This window comes from Lates calcarifer, linkage group LG1, assembly GCF_001640805.2.
Source record: "Lates calcarifer isolate ASB-BC8 linkage group LG1, TLL_Latcal_v3, whole genome shotgun sequence".
Lineage (NCBI taxonomy): Eukaryota > Metazoa > Chordata > Actinopteri > Centropomidae > Lates > Lates calcarifer.
In genome coordinates, this window is record NC_066833.1 from 25304257 (window position 1) to 25319944 (window position 15688).

The following is a 15688-nucleotide window of genomic DNA, read 5'->3' on the forward strand; positions in this document are numbered from 1 at the left end:
AGAAAGTTTATGATCAAGAATGGTTAATCTGCATAAAGATGGAAAGGGTTAAAGAGTAATCTCATAGAGTTTGGATATTCATCAGTCCACACAAACTGTCTGAATGGAGAGAGCTCACCATGAAGGGGAAAATGAATTCCCAATTTAATCAGTACAGGGTCAGATCACGTGTTATGACCAATTAATGCAGAAAACTACATACAAAAATACAATTAACAGAGTGTAGAATACACTGCAGGAAATTTATGACACATACTTGATTTTGCAAATCTTTAATAAAACAATCACATATCTGCTGCAGCTTCATGAAGCCACCTTAACCATTATCAACAACATACACTACATACACTGCATGTACCTCTCAGAGTCACATGACTGCAATGGGTCAAGTATTTTGTGCGGGGAAATGAAAGACATTTTTTTGCGTGGAAAAAAAAAAGTCAGGCACATGGAACTGTAACACAGCACCACACATCGAGAAACAAATGTTCTCTACTGGGAAAATAAAGTATTAGAAACCAGTCACTCTTCAAAACTAGAGGTGATAAAGATGTTAAGAGTTTCCAAGAACAAGCACCAGACACACTCAGGGAGAGATTTCACATTTTGTTTATGATTTCAACACAAGTCTTTGCTTGTTTTTACTTCTGAATTTAAATATGAAAGTATGTGCAGCAGCAGATCTATGACTGACTGAAAAAAAAATCTCAATGTAGACTGTTGTTTCAGTCACATCATCAGACTTGGGTCAGACAGTGTCAGCAAATAATCCTCAGCATTTGCTTGGAGCATCAGACTGGAGGCATTTCATCACGAATATGGTTTTCGTGAACCACCTAACCTCACTGTTAAGTCCTTCACAGTAGATCGTGCCAACCTGGTATTAAATAACAGTTGAAATAAGGCTATGATTCATTTGAAAATAATTTTTGATTGCTCTAGCTGAATTCCTCAATGTACAAAACCTTCCAAAGCAAGAGTTTACAAACCTAATCAAGTTCTAATCATTGGCTTCTGGGATATCAAGGATCATAAAGAATACAATCAGAAACTATGAAATACTGCAGACAGCTCTGGGGAGCATCTAGGAGAATGATGAACGGTGGATGAATCCAAGTTTGTCCTGGTGTTTTCCTCTGACTTCCCAGTGGGGGGGGGCTGCGCCTTGTTTTCCCTCTGTGGATAATCTTGAGCTGTTTTGTCCTCAATTTATAAAACCAAATACTGAGGAGAATGAAATGTATTTGACTAGTTTCCACTGGCACATCTGCCTCAAATTAAAACCACCTTAATCCAAAAGCTTGGAGTGCTCTATCCTCGTAATGATCCACTCTGGTGGTACTCCTTTAGTAAACTCCCTTTGGAATCTGTCCGGAAGATAAGCCAAAAAGAAAAAATAGAAAAGATCAGGAGAGGATTTTCTTGGCCACATAAAGATTTTACTTGTTTAGTGTTTTGTATGCACAAGACAGGTACACTCACTCATAAATTGCAGTTAGAAGCCTTTTCGTTTCTGCTTCTTCCTCTCCACCAATGGCCACCTGGAAGATGCGAGTTCCCTCCATGGTCTCGTCAGGAAGGCGCGCACTTGTCAGATACCAGAAACGCATCAGAATACTGACAAACTTTCTCCCTGGAAAAACAGCACAGACACTGATTAATACTGCAGCACTAATAGTACAAAAAGAAAATCATGCTCTCCTCACGTTGTGCTACTAAATTTATGAAGTTTCACAACAGCTCTCGCTCATTCTGACCATTATCATCATAGTAGATTCCCACGTCTCCAGGTACTGTGTACATGATCTCTTCTGGATCTGCAGAGAGGGCTTTCTTGTGGCTCAGAGGCAGCAGGTTGCACTTTTCCTCGAGCTTTCCAATCAACTGCAAGGACATGAAAACAAGACAGGACTGGTCTTCAGCAGAGATATCACACCTCTACAAGAAGATCAAAATACTGCAAATTTTAGTTGATCTCAGCTCAGTCAGTTCATCAGTGGTTTTGGACAGTGGTTTTGTGTTTTTCCTACTATGATGGAGTCATTCTGCGTCATATATATATATGTATATGTGTGTGTGTGTGTGTGTGTGTGTATCTATATAACCTTGTTGGATTTCCTTCATACTTAATGTAAAGTCCAAGGTGCCAACTTCATATTTACTAATTAGCATATGCTCTTTCTTGTAGTGTGATTGTTTTTAGGGTAGAATTTGTCATAAATGGGCAATATGAAATCTTTTTTTTTTTTTTTTTGCCTAATAAATCTTGAAAGTTGATTTCATTCAGACATGCACCTAGTTGCTGAGAAAGTATATATATGGAGTTTACTTGCAATTAATTTGTGTAGTTGGACCACAAGCCCTTCTTCTAAAGCCTCCATATCTCAGCAATCCAAGGCAGTCTGTTTTTCTAAAATCCATTGATTTGACATACATAATTACACATGAATTGTCTACAAAGAAAAAGCAGCCTGATGTGAAGCACTGAGTGATTTGGAAACAGGGTGATGCTGATGCTTCAACAGGAAAGTACAACTCTGTCAGTGTGAGCAATTTGTCAAGGCTTCAATGTGCTGTAGGATTTTTCACATCTTTGTTTAAGCACAGCAGGGATGGAGACATCAGGTGAATATTAGAGCTTATTAAAGAAAATCAAGGATTGGACTATCTCGGTTCCCATACTCACGTCTTTTGCCACAAGCCCGTCCAGAGCATCAAATTGACACTGTGACAGGAGTCTGGAAACATGGGAGAAGGCCTGCAAGATACAAAGTCCTCGTCAACAAGAGCAAATGAACACGCTGTAAACTGGAATTTCATGGCTGAAATGAGGCATGAACAACGCTAAATACATCTGGACTTCATCTGGACTTCATCTTTCTCAGACCTGCTTCGCTCCCTCCGTGAACTCTTCAATGCTGAACTCTTTATCAAAGTAAGCTCTGATCAGAAAGTAGTAAATCCGGGTGCGGAACCAGATGAAAGGGTTCGGGATACCGACCATCACCACCTTCTGGGTCTGTTTTTTCCCTTCCCGGTCGGAGCTGTAGGGACGGACCGCTACTGCCACACCGGCAGCTGACGAAGGAGATAACCGCGTTTTACCGGACCGGTTCAGGATGATACGTTCATTTAAAACCAGACGGCTAAAGCTAACTGTTAATGGAAACCTGTAACAACCTCTTATCATGGGCAGCGCCATCTTTTGATTCCTCGGAAATCTTTTTATCCGTGTACTTGTATCTTCCGGAGATGAACAAACAACATATTTTAAAAATACAGATAATATTGCAAGAATATCCGGAGAACATTACCCCATTTTAAAAAATATTTATTAAACAAACATGTTATGTGTTAAATTAAGAAACCATATTGTTTTTTAGCACTCGACTTTCATCTATTATTTTTTGTTCCCGGGGGAACACTAAAAATGTAACACTCGCTGAAGTTGCAGGAGCTCTTTACTCACTGGGGAAAGCAAAACCATGGTAAATGGAGCTCCAGGAGAAGATACCTGTGCCGATATTTACAGAAGTGGACAGGGACGTTTTTCTGCGAGAAATTTGTCCACAGGTAAAACTGCTACTAACGGCCACCATTCTTGTTCACCATGACTACAGGAAATGTGAACAGTGATACACCAGACTGCTTCTTCTTCTCTTGTTTTTGTAAAACAACCGACTCTCTCAATATTGCGACGACAAACTGCTCCAAAGAGCAATTTAGAATGAATTCTCTACCGTTGGACACATATTTAAAAGACAAGGATCTTGCTTCGTTACTTAAACCTGCTGTTGAAATGAATACTCGTCTAAACGATTAATATCAGAAAATGCATCACCAAAAATTTTGATGATGTATTAATAACTTAAACTTGCAGCTTTTCTCTGTGTCAGAGCATAAATTAAATATCTTGGATTTCTTGATTTCATTATTTTGTGATAGTTTATAGACTGAACTCTTTTAATGTAATGTAATGCTGTGTCTTAAAGAGATAGAGAGAGCCCAGATAACCCTGATGATGTCATCTGGGTTATCTTCTCAGACCACGCCCCCACAGATCCATACTTGATGATGATGTATATACTAAACTTCATGTGTAAAACTGGTGGAATGCCCCTTTAACTTAAGTGTAATAAATAATAAATGAATGATAATAACTATATGTATTTGCCATCAGACAGGGCCTGCTGCTATACTTTGGAGTGGATTCTTTCCCACAGCTAAACAATGAGTATTATTTTCCAGCGCAGACCAGCCGTGCTGAGGGGCGTGCCTCTCGGACCATGCCTGGAGAAGTGGACAGTTGAATATCTTGGGCAGAAAGGCAGAGACAAGCCGGTGAAGATTCACGTATCCACAGTACCACAGATGGACTTCCTTCGCAAAAACTTTGTGTACAAGTGAGCTCTCTCTCTCTCTCTCTCTTCTCTTCTCTCTCTCTCGCATGAAAACACACAAATCAGTACTCCTTCCCTTCAGATTTCTCAGCTAGTTCTCATTTTTTTCACAGGACTCTGCCATTCAATGAATTTGTGAAAAGGGCATCTGAGAAAAAACACTCAGACTTCTTTCTGTGTGAGGTAAAGTATCATAAAATAAGAGGATGATATCCAGCATTTGACTTTTTTTAAATGACACAAACTCCTTGGTCTGATTTTAGGATGAGAGCTATTACCTTCGATCACTGGGAGAGGATGTCCGAAAGGTATAGACTCCATCTTTTCAATTCTGTTAAGTTGGAACTGAACTTTTTCATCTTTAGTTAAATGTCTAATTGACTGCATTCAACATAACACAGGTTCTCTCTCTCTCTCTCTATCTATCTCTCTCTCTCTCTGTCACAGGAACCAGCAGATCTGAGCAAACAGTTCCCAGACTTGGCAGAGGATTTTCACATCCCACACTTCTTTGAACCTGATCAGTTTTTCTCCAGCGTCTTCCGTATCAGCTCCTGCGGTTTGCAGTTGTGGACACACTATGATGTGGGTGTTACATGTAGGGTTAAATGTTGTTATTCAGGCAGGGTTTTTTTTTTTTTTTTTGCTCTTAAAAAGAATAAAACAGCAGTAAGTCAATCAGCACACCCTCCTCTGGTCTTTGGGTGTGTATGTCCTTCAGGTGATGGATAACCTGCTGGCTCAGGTGACAGGCATGAAGAGAGTGGTCCTCTACAGCCCCCAGGATGCATTGCACCTCTACCTGTCTGGTGAGTGGCTGTGGAAAGACACCACTGTTTGCTTGTTTGAGTTCACAAAATCTACCACCCCTGGCCTCTTTTATATTAAGCTCAGCTATTGATGCCATTTGAATGGATGCATAGATATTTTTATGTTATATACTTCAAATTTTACCATCAGGAGATAAATCAGAGGTTCTGGACATTGATGCCCCAGATCTGAAACGGTTTCCTGAGTTTGTGAAGGCAAAGCGGTATGAGTGTGTGCTGGAGCCCGGAGATCTGCTGTTTATCCCTGGTAAGGAGAGTTGTCCACATTAACCAACCGTTTCAGTGATCCCACCCACTGAAACTCTATCATTTCTTTCTAACAACAGGCCCTGTTAACATTAATACATGTCTGTAAAGCACCTTGCAAATCAGTCAGTCTGAGTGGTGCAAACCGTGCTTAAAGCATTCCATTAAAGCACTAAAGTATCAAATATTTCTACTGTAATATATTATTGATCACAAGAAATTGAAGTAAAGTTGTTCCTCATGCATTACAGACTTTTAACAATCCAGTTTCCCCTCACTTCCCCAGCCCTGTGGTTCCATAACACCACTGCACTGCAGTTTGGTGTGGGTGTTAATGTGTTCTGGCGCCATCTACCTGCTGACAGCTACGACAAAAAGGACCCGTACGGTAATAAAGACCCAGTGGCTGCAACTCGGGCGCTTCAGGCGCTGGAGAGGGCGCTACGCGCTCTGGATGAACTACCAGCAGACTATCAGGACTTTTACGGGCGCCGTATGATCCAGCGCATCCAGAAGCAGACGTACTGTGACGGTCTCTCAGCCACAAGTGCGCAGGAGGACTCTGATAGTACATTAACCAGCAGACAATTCACCAAACCTGGATGAGTCTGTAGAGAAATATAGAATAACCAATAAAATATCTATGAAGTGGGTGACATGTTTTGTTCATTTGAGTTTTTGGTGAATGTTAATGTTTATGGAAACTTTTCAGTACAGTTGTCTAGCCGAGAAATCCCCAAGGACAGTATGATTTTGGTCACATATTTAAGAGAGTCGCATTGTTTGTTTCAAGAGCAGCTGCAGTTTTTGAGCTACAGCAACTTTCCTTCTATTAGTTTCTTCTATTGTATGCTTGTGAAATACATTTCTACACCAAATTACTATCAAATATTTATCTTAGATATTCTTTAGGATGTCATTTTTTATTAATATTAATTAAATCTATATTTTATGCTAAATTATAATGTCATTTTAATTTTGAGAATATGCACACACAGTGAGATGCAAACCAAGGTGAGAATGAAACATGTTGCATATCTCTTCTCCGGCACACCACACTTCATTCCCCAGATAATTTTTGCCTTCAACTTTCATCAGGTTTCTCTACACTAATCATGGGCAAAAAAAGGCATTCCTGTCATCTTTTAAAAGTGCTAAATTTACTCTAAAAGGGTTTACAAGAAAAATATGCTTTAACATAAATACAGTATTGCAAAAGTTTGTATTTTATCTAAACGTTAATAGATAAGTAAAATCTAAAATCTCAATCTAAAGTTTTCATTACAAAATACCCAATTCTAAGATCTAAGATGTTTTTTTGGTAAAAACCCTCAGCAAATGTAGTATTTTGTTTAAAAAAGGATTAAAGGACTTTTTTCTTGTAAAGTGATTGCCTTTATAAAAAAATAAAACAATCTCAGCTACTGACACAAGATTCTCGAATCACGGAACACCTGTTAGCTCCTTCTAGAATTTCCAACTGGTATCAGTCTTCAGTTTGCTCAGTCGACAACCTTTAAAAACTCACATTTTTAAGCCAACGCAGACATGACATTCTCAGGAAAAAGTGCTCCTGATGATGAAGACTGTGTGATATGATCAAAAAGAGAGTGAGTGGAACTTGAGCTGAATTGTTTTGTGAACTGCTATTTTCCAAGGTCAAGAACAGACTGTCAAGCTCAAGACCTTGATAAAAGCAAAACAGCTGAAAACAGGAGAATAAAGCGTGGTATGGGCGGAAACAACCTCACAATATGTCCACATATTTATGAGTCCAGGCCTTAAATGCCTATGCACAGATACTATATGGTTTGACATTTTATTGCACAAAGATTACATTATAGTTCTTTATGTTTTCCTTACAAACATGTTAAAGCTTTGTAAACAGTGAAGCAGCATCACCCCAGTGTGCTCAGTATCTCCTGCTAACACCGCTTTGAGTCCCTGTAGTCACATTTCTTCATCGAGTCTCAGCATTTAAATGTGTGCACGAGAGCCAACCAGTGACTGACTATATGGAGCAGAAAGAAGCACGGAGATATTACTGTGTATTAGAAGGGCGGCTACACACTGTGGGTCAAACTGTTCAGCATTCGGTAAACCTGCGTAAGGCTGCTGGCTTACACGCAGGAGCTACAGCTGAAAGACTTTTTGACTGTGATGATTATACTGCGCTGTAAGAACTGAAGCGAGACCTTTTTTTTTTTTTTTTTATCTCGCTCAGTTTTAACACAAACAAACTGGACTGACAGTCCGACATTTACATTTTTAAAAATAGTTTGGCTTTGGATGCAAAGGTCGGAAAAGGAAAATACACTTAACTTTGCTCTTTCATTCACAACACACACAAAGCACTCATATCCTCTGAGGGTTAAAGTTTTGGGCCGCGGACACTGGTACTGTTCACCGCACTCTGAACCGCCTTTTCTTGAAATTCTCTGTCCTCCATGTGAGCAAGGCAAGGTAAATATCTTGAAATGTGACGTGAGGCAGCAGAAAGAGGGCAGTGCAACATTTTTGTCTCTTGCCACATCAGACAACAGAGAAGTCTTCTTCAGTCCCCCGAGCTCTCCTGTGCAGCCCATTCCCCCTTCCCCTAAAGCAGAGCAGTGCAGAGGTTCAACCAAAGTCATGAGGTACACAAACATCCACTCCCCCTACTTCCTGGGTATGTGCACAACGCTATGAAGAATTCTCAGAAGAAACAGACAAAGAAATGGCACATTGCTTGGTGGTGTTCTCTATTGTGTGGATATAATAACTAACTTTCTTGATTTTTTTTTTTTTTGTTCTTTTTCTTAATGTTGCTACCAGGCAGATGAAAGAGAAACAAAGAGAGTGCGGGATGTCTCAGCTTCCGTGTGATCAGCCAGGTTTGGATACAGAGAAAATGGATTTGATGTGTGAGGGTCGGTGCTATGGAGTCTGTGCCATGCCGCGACTAGACTTCATCTTCTCCAGTCTTTTAGATAGGTGGCTGTTGTTTGACTCGAGTTCATCGATTTTGTCCAGCGCTGACCGCAACTGTTGGGTGAAATGGGGGAAAAGTGAAACGATTTCTATTTAAAAAAAAAAAAAACAACAACAGCTAGCTCCTAATCTTTGCACAGTGTAAGGAAACAAAGCTCTACCTCTCTCTGCAGTTTCCGTTTCTCTGCCTTTAGCTCGTCCTCCACTTTCTCTGCGTTCTCTGCTGCAGACTTGTAGCGTGTCACCTGACCCTCCAGTCTGGTCACCTGGACACCAATAAATGAAAGAATCTCTTTAATGAGAGTACTCTTCTGTTTTCAAGCACACAGTAAACTCACAATTCTTCTCAGCTTACGTTTTGTTCTAAAGCGGTGACTTCTTGTTCTGCCTTCACGAGTTTGAACTTATAGTCACTGATTTGCCTGTTGGAATCTCCTGGAAAGATTTAGCAGAAGCAAACATCCTTGAGTTGAAGTAGCACAATGTGACAGACCTGTATATGTGCATTCTCCATGTAAACTTACTCTGTAACTCTATTATGTTGGGATCGTTGCCATTTTCCACAATTTCACCATCTGGGCTTGAACTGCTTTCTGAGCCGTTCTTCGGTGACTTCTGCTCCAGCTGGGCTTTAAGTTTCTTCACCTGTTAATTGAGTTGTAACACATCAGATGATAAATAACACACTCTGGTACACTTGCTGTCACTGTTGCGGTAAAAGACACTGTAATTTTCTTTTAAGCTTTAAAGCGTTTAAGTCTGTCTCTCAATTCCTCTATGATTCCTTCTTAGTTTTTGCAACTTCATAACAATTGGAGCATTATAGAAATTTTTTATGTATTATGGCCCTGTTAAAAGTTGATTATTTGGCTAGCATATTAGCAAACATTAGCCTATTTACACATCTAGCAGACACACCATAACATTAGGATTCAGTTGGATTTGTATTTTTAGTGACCTCATGTCCAATATTCCTTCTGTTGTTAGCTCTGTTTTGGTCTCCTCCATCTCCTGACAAAAACATGTTGCTCCTATATCCTTGGCTGCCAGCTTTGTCTGAATGGAGGTCAGTAGTTGCTTATTTTGTTTGCTGTTTGGTGCTGGACAGGTAGAGTAAAGTAGATCTATCTGTGCTTTTCTTCACTAAAAAATAGCTGCCTGCCGTTGCTGGAAATAAGTTTAGAAGTAAGTAAACACTTAAGCTAAACAATGGGCTGAAATATGCTAAATCTCGTCAGACCTGTGGGTGACTGCACAGTCGAACTAAGAATGACACTTTTCACAGTACATGTAGCAGTTTGATCCGTCATTTATATGGAAATATAGATTATTTCAGCTTTAAGAACAGATCACAATTATACTGTTAATCACTGTTTTTTTTGTTTGTTTTAAGAAAAAGGCTCAGTAATTTCCTAAAATAGCTAGAGACTATAGTTTTTCATGACAACAGGAGCAACTAGTACATTTGTCACGGACTATTTTCAGCCTGCAGATTAATACACATTTGGTTCGCTATTAATATTTACAACAGCTGTGTACTGTATGCTGGATTGACTCAAAATATACTGTATCTATAATCATTGTTAAAAAGGAACCCACCCATTGAGCTCTCCTTTGACTCACCACTTAGTTTCTGATACTACTTGGAGACTACTGTTAAATCAGCAGTAAACACTGTCTCCGATAACAGATGACTCACCTGCTCTATCATTTTTTCACGCTCATCCACCAGTTTCCTCAGCCGAATCTCTAAAAGACATTTGAGAACACAATTCAAGTCTCAGAAAAGCTCATTTCACGTCTTTGTCACACATCATTAATTCAAACACCATGCATCACAATGCCATCATACAACAGCAGTTCTGATAACAATAATCAGAACCACTACAGTCCATTTTTAAAAAGAAAAAAATAAGTTAACATACCAGGGGTGGAAGGAGCCAAGGGAGATGGTGGCGAGGGGGTGGGAGGGGTGCTGGGTCAGGGTGGGAGGTTGACGCATGCAACAGAGCAGGCATCCATACAGGAGTGATTGAGTGTGAGGGGGAATGTTAGCATGCACAGACTGTGGAGAGGAGGGTCAACGCACAAGCACACAGCTGGTAGGACTACATTCACACTATATGACATATCCATATGGACATCTAAGTCTAAATGTGCTGAGCGAAAAAAGATCGTTCTAACATTTCTGACACATTGCTTTTCATTATGTCACTCAAGGAATTTCATTTCAAAAATGCATTTAGAGCAACATTTCAAATTGTTAACAACAGCGTATTTATTGTCATTTCATTGAGAAGGCACCACACTTATCTTTTCAATTAAGTGCAACAAAATGCAAATGTACATTTATCATACATTTATGTGCCTTTGAATTCAGAGTTCTTGCAGATGAAAACCAACAATCTTATTGATATCTGTGAATAGAACAAGGTTTTCACACATTTTTCATTTTAACCCTCAACAATATTGCTAGAATATGTGAAAGCCTGTTTGCTAGAGTCTTTATAAAAATTACCAATCATCATTTGTGTTTTTCATTGTACACCTGTGAAACATACATGAATGAGTACTTTGATGGAATGAGATTTGCATAGAGCGGAACAAAGGGTTTGTAATATTGTTGCAGAGCCAATGCAGAGCAATATTATCCACAAAACATTACAAGCAGCATGATAAACGTGAATCAAGAACTAAATAAATGTTGCCTGATACATCAAGTGCAGTAAAATCTACTGTTACCTATAGCACTTTACATCCTTATCTCTCCAAAAATGAGTTTGTTTGCACATATGACCTCAATGAAAAGTGATGTTTGGACTTTGGACTGTTAATATGCATTTAAAAAAAATAATATATATACTTACAACAATGTTCATTTGGGATATAATCAAAGTGCTGTATGGTTTTGCAGATATCTATTTTACCACTTTGTTAACAGCTAAGCAAACATTAATAAAGGAACATCTAATAAATCTATATTATAGATCTATGGACTAGGACATCTTACATTCCTCTTTGCCCTTTCCTTTGCCTTTCTTTCCATTCTTTTTCACCTCTTTCCCTGTCTGCGGTGTCTCTTTGTTGCTGGCCACTTGGTCTCCACTCTTTGGTAAAACCAAATTGTCACCATGCTCAATGGCATCTAATCCTTCCTCTACCAGTAAAGATGTTGCCTGGTTAATATTCTCTGCAACAACGCCTGACTCTCCAACATTCAAAATCTTTCCCTCCTCTGTTATGTGCCTCGTCCCATCTGCTGTGGATTCCTCATGAGCCAAAGAGTTTTGGTTGTCTTCAGGCACAGTGTCTGACTTTTTATCTAGTGTATCTACCTGATCACCCTCATCAACCGAACACTTCTCATCATTGCTTTCAATTGGTTTGTTTTGTGTATTTTCATTTGTCTCAGTATTACTTTGGCACGGCTCTGAACCACCCTTGTTGATTTCATTTGACATGACTTCAACTCCCTCCTCAACATCTTCCTGTTCTTGATCTTGAGGGGAATTCGTCCCTACAGCTGCCTCAATGTCCATGTCATCAAAATCAAAGGACTGCCCTTCCTCATCTTCAGCATCCTCTTCGTCACTGTCCTGCTTGGTAGATTGAGGTGAATCATCCTTGGGTTTGTCTTTGCTGGATTCATGCAGCTGCTCAGCCAAGGGACAAAGAGGCGTATCGATTTCCTGCTCATTTTGACTTATTTCATATTCAAGATCTTCAACAGCTGAGACTTCAGTGCTGTGGTCCTGCTCAATAGAGATACCAATCTCTGTAGCTTCTTTTGGAGAGTCCAGTGTATTTAACACATCAGTGATATTGGTCTCATCAGTTTCAGAAGACACTTTGGTATTTGATTCATTATTCTGTTCCACACACTCTAATGTCTGGCTTTCTCCATCATCTAAAAGTTCAACCTGAGCTACTGTCTCCATTGGACTCTTTTCAGCATCTGAGGCATCTGTGTTTTTCGTTAATGATGATCCACTGTCAATTTTTTCATCATGTGAGGAGCGGTCTGGTTCGACTATATCTTCAGGTTCCTTTGAGTCTCTGCTCAGCGCCTCCTTTTGTGTTCCTTCTTGTCCTAGCTCTGAATTCCCACCATCGTGACTGGGAGAGACGGGAGGAAGGTATTCTTGTTCGGTCTCTACCTCTGGCTCCTCTACATCTGTAATGGTCTCTGTTGCCTCCTTAGGACCACTATCAGAAACCTCACTGGGAGCGTCGTCACTGGTGACAGACAGTTCTGATACTGGCTCTGATATTGGCTTTGACTCTGTCTCTAATTCTGGCTCTGAGACAGATGAGCTTTTGACTTCAGTGAAGTCATCAGTATATGGCGGCAAGTCCTTTCTCTCAGAATCGTTTGTGGATTCAGATTCATCAGCAGCAATATCACCATTGCTTGGGACATTGGATTCAGCTTCTGTGTTTTCCTCAATGTTTGTTTGAAGGCTGTTTTCTGGGTTAGTAGCTGTGCATTCAGGTTTCATCTCATTAACAGGCCCAGCCTCATCCTCTACATGATCAATAATTTCTGACTCACTATGGATGACTTCAACATTAGTTGAGATGTCTCCACTTACAGAGTTATCTACAATGCAAGTACACTCTTTGTCAAAGTCATCAGTGCTCCCTGTATTGTTGGAGGTGTCAGTAAGATCAAATGCACTGAGACTGGCCTCTGGAGGATTTGTTATAGAGTCCACTTTTTCTACTTTTTCTCCTTCCAAGGTTTGTTCTTTGTTCTGCTCATCCTCTGTGGGTTCTGTTGTTAATTCCTTGAGTGTTTCAATGTGAGAAAAGGTTTCAGCAGTTGCCACTGCCTCTACTTTTTCTACTGTTTCTCTTTCCAAACTTTGGTCCTTGCTCTGTTCATTCGTAACATGATCCACTCTTATTTCCGTGGGAGTTTCAATGTGAGAAAGGGTTTCAGTGGGTGCCACTACTTTTAATTCCTCTTCTGTCTCAGTTTCCAAAGTCGGTTCCTTGTCATGCTCATTTGTAACAGGATCCATTCTTGGTTCTTTGAGAGCTTCTTTGTGAGCAACAGTTTCTACTGCTTTTGCTGCATCTACTTCCTCGTTTTCTTGCCTGTCCTGCTCATTCTTAACTTGATCTGTCTTTGATTCCTTGAGGGTTTCAGTGACAGAATTATCAACGGCAGGTTCTTCTGTTGACCCATTATCTCTTTTAGCAGATCCTATATCTTGTTCTGTTTTGCTGTTTTCTTTCTCTGTGCTATCTTTTTGTTGGTTCCCTCCTTTCTTTTTGCCTCTCCTCTTCTTTTTCTTCTTTTTCCCTGAAGCAGTAGCACCCTGAGATTTACTGGATATTTCCTCTGCCTCATCGTTCTCTGCCTCTTCGGCATTCTCAGGCTCTTGTTGAGGTTCGCTGTTTGATACAGCTAAGTTGGTCCCATGAGGTAAATTTTCCTCTATAACGTCCTTGGCAGCTTTTTGCTGAGGACATGATTCTGTATTACTCAATTTACTCTCTTCAGCATCTTCCTGTTTGTTTTCTTGCTCTTCAGAAAACTTGTCACATGTTTCTCTAAAATCATCACTACTGGTTTTGGTTTCTGTCTCTTCTATATCTGGGTTACTTGTCTCTCCTAAATCTCTCTCCCTCAGGCGTTTCTGTTTCTGGAATATTATCCTCAGCACTTGTTACAATTACTTTAAGTTCAGAGCTGCAAACGATATTATCTTTGGCTTCTGTGATTGGACCATCATTAACGTCAACATCTAAGTCCTTGCTGAGGCTACTTTCTCCACTCCTGTCTTCCTCTGTGGATAAGCATGTCTGCTGTTGTTCTGTAGGCTGTTCTTCGCCAGGATGTTTCCAGTGTGGACACATCAGCAGCACTACAGAGTGTATCCGAGCTCAACTGATTCTCTTTGGCCTCCTCTTTCAGTATTTCTTGATGCTGCTCTGGATCCACCTCGTCCTCTCTGCTACTTCTCAACTGAGTCTCCTCTGTGTTGCCTGAGAGATCATGAAGAGCATACGGTGATAAAAGGCCAAAAATGTTGACTTAAGACATGATTTTCAAAACTGTAATCTTCATCAGGAAGTGCATCAGCAGAAGTCAAGGCAGGGCAGAACACCTGATTGATTCAGTGGCCAGAAAGAGAAGCACAGAGCCAAGATGACCAAGAGAAGCACAAGAAGAAGAAGAAGAAGAAGAAGAAGAAGAAAGGCAGGAGCAACACCGTAATGAAGTTCTTGATCCCCACAACATCAGCGTGGCAAGAGAAGAAGCCAGAGGCTGGCCACTCAAGGTTGCAGTACAATACTCAAAAAAAAAAAAAAAAACTGCTCTCTGTCAGCATTTACACCCCAACACCACCTGCACTAACAGATTGAGTAGAACTAATATGTATTAGCTGAAATGATGAGCAAGGTGACATAATAAAAGCTAAAACATTAGTAATGGAGAAGAGAGAGTTTGTAAGTAGAGTTTTAGTTTCTACAGGAAAGCAATCAGTATTGCTAACAGGATAAGGCTGGTGATCAATGTTCCCTCTAAGCTGAGCACCTGCGCAATCGTGTACTGCTCCCGCTTTCTCCGCGCACAGCAAAACTATGTAGTGCATAAAATTACAGTGTGCGACAGTGTGCACATCTGATGTTGCTCACAGTGGTCCAAGGAATTCTCAGGGAGTTTGTGTGTATGCTCAGATACATGAAAAATTAGGGGGAACATTGCTGGTGATTCTGTACATTTTACTTGTTGTTCCTCAACAACCGTTTTTTCCATGAAAAGACCAAAGCTAACTAACAATTCGTTAGTTCTGCCTTTCTTAACCTGTCTGTAGGACTCAGCCACAAGCCCAATGGTTTGTACTGAGGATGTACATTTTTTAATTGTACTGCAAATATATACTTTTATTTAAAAGAAAAGCTCAGTGAATTCCTGAAACAGGTGGGCACTGTGTTTTTTCAGCAAACATTACTTACACAGGAGTAAACAGAGCATTTGTAGAGGACTATTTTCAGCTGTGGTTGGTTTGGTGCACTAGTGAGTATTTAAGACACTCTCTGAGGGACTGACTTAAATAAACCACAGCGTACGTCTTCATGGTAATGAAGGAACACGTCATTAAGTGCAACAGTGTGGCTTGTTGCATTTTTAATAGTGTTTTGGACAGGAATGGAGCGCTCAGTACAAAGGAATAAGTATATACAATATGCTTTGGACACACACAAGACTGGAATTATGTTATTGTTGTT

The 15688-nt window shown here is 40.1% G+C and overlaps 3 protein-coding genes across 15 annotated transcripts in view; 1 reads left to right on the top strand and 2 right to left on the bottom strand.

Moving 5' to 3' along the window:
• Positions 1-256: 256 nt before the first annotated feature.
• Positions 257-3244, bottom strand: maip1 (matrix AAA peptidase interacting protein 1). Its single transcript, XM_018678646.2, has 5 exons — positions 2888-3244; positions 2687-2758; positions 1758-1884; positions 1483-1633; positions 257-1367 (listed from the first exon to the last, which is right to left on the bottom strand). Exons 1-5 carry the CDS (start codon positions 3200-3202, stop codon positions 1289-1291), a joined length of 744 nt encoding a protein of 247 aa, XP_018534162.1. The 5' UTR covers positions 3203-3244; the 3' UTR covers positions 257-1288.
• Positions 3245-3403: 159 nt separating this feature from the next.
• On the top strand, positions 3404-6132 carry tyw5 (tRNA-yW synthesizing protein 5). Its single transcript, XM_018678645.2, has 8 exons — positions 3404-3573; positions 4249-4403; positions 4514-4583; positions 4664-4708; positions 4848-4985; positions 5122-5209; positions 5361-5477; positions 5763-6132. The coding sequence occupies exons 1-8, from the start codon at positions 3493-3495 to the stop codon at positions 6080-6082; spliced, it is 1014 nt and encodes a 337-aa protein (XP_018534161.1). The 5' UTR covers positions 3404-3492; the 3' UTR covers positions 6083-6132.
• Positions 6133-7281: 1149 nt separating this feature from the next.
• Positions 7282-15688, bottom strand: part of lrrfip1a (leucine rich repeat (in FLII) interacting protein 1a) — a 45286-nt gene continuing 36879 nt past the window's right edge. For 12 of the 13 annotated variants that reach the window (XM_051072839.1, XM_051072863.1, XM_051072834.1 and 9 more), the window contains 5 exons: positions 10146-10195; positions 8971-9091; positions 8802-8881; positions 8608-8712; positions 7282-8500 (listed from right to left, as the gene is read on the bottom strand). In XM_051072839.1, coding sequence (XP_050928796.1) covers positions 8393-8500; positions 8608-8712; positions 8802-8881; positions 8971-9091; positions 10146-10195 — 464 coding nt within the window. In that variant the 3' untranslated portion in view covers positions 7282-8392. Of the gene's footprint in view, positions 8501-8607; positions 8713-8801; positions 8882-8970; positions 9092-10145; positions 10196-13698; positions 14441-15688 lie in introns of those variants that run through there. The other variant, XM_051072865.1, reaches the window with a different exon arrangement.

Coding starts and splice junctions, on each gene's coding strand:
- maip1 (XM_018678646.2), bottom strand. CDS start 3,202: ATGGCGCTGCCCATGATAAGAGGTTGTTACAGGTTTCCATTAACAGTT. Junction 2,759..2,887: donor TCACGGAGGGAGCGAAGCAG/GTCTGAGAAAGA, acceptor TGTATCTTGCAG/GCCTTCTCCCATGTTTCCAG. Junction 1,885..2,686: donor ACGGGCTTGTGGCAAAAGAC/GTGAGTATGGGA, acceptor ATGTCCTTGCAG/TTGATTGGAAAGCTCGAGGA.
- tyw5 (XM_018678645.2), top strand. CDS start 3,493: ATGGAGCTCCAGGAGAAGATACCTGTGCCGATATTTACAGAAGTGGAC. Junction 4,986..5,121: donor AGTTGTGGACACACTATGAT/GTGGGTGTTACA, acceptor TATGTCCTTCAG/GTGATGGATAACCTGCTGGC. Junction 5,478..5,762: donor AGATCTGCTGTTTATCCCTG/GTAAGGAGAGTT, acceptor TCACTTCCCCAG/CCCTGTGGTTCCATAACACC.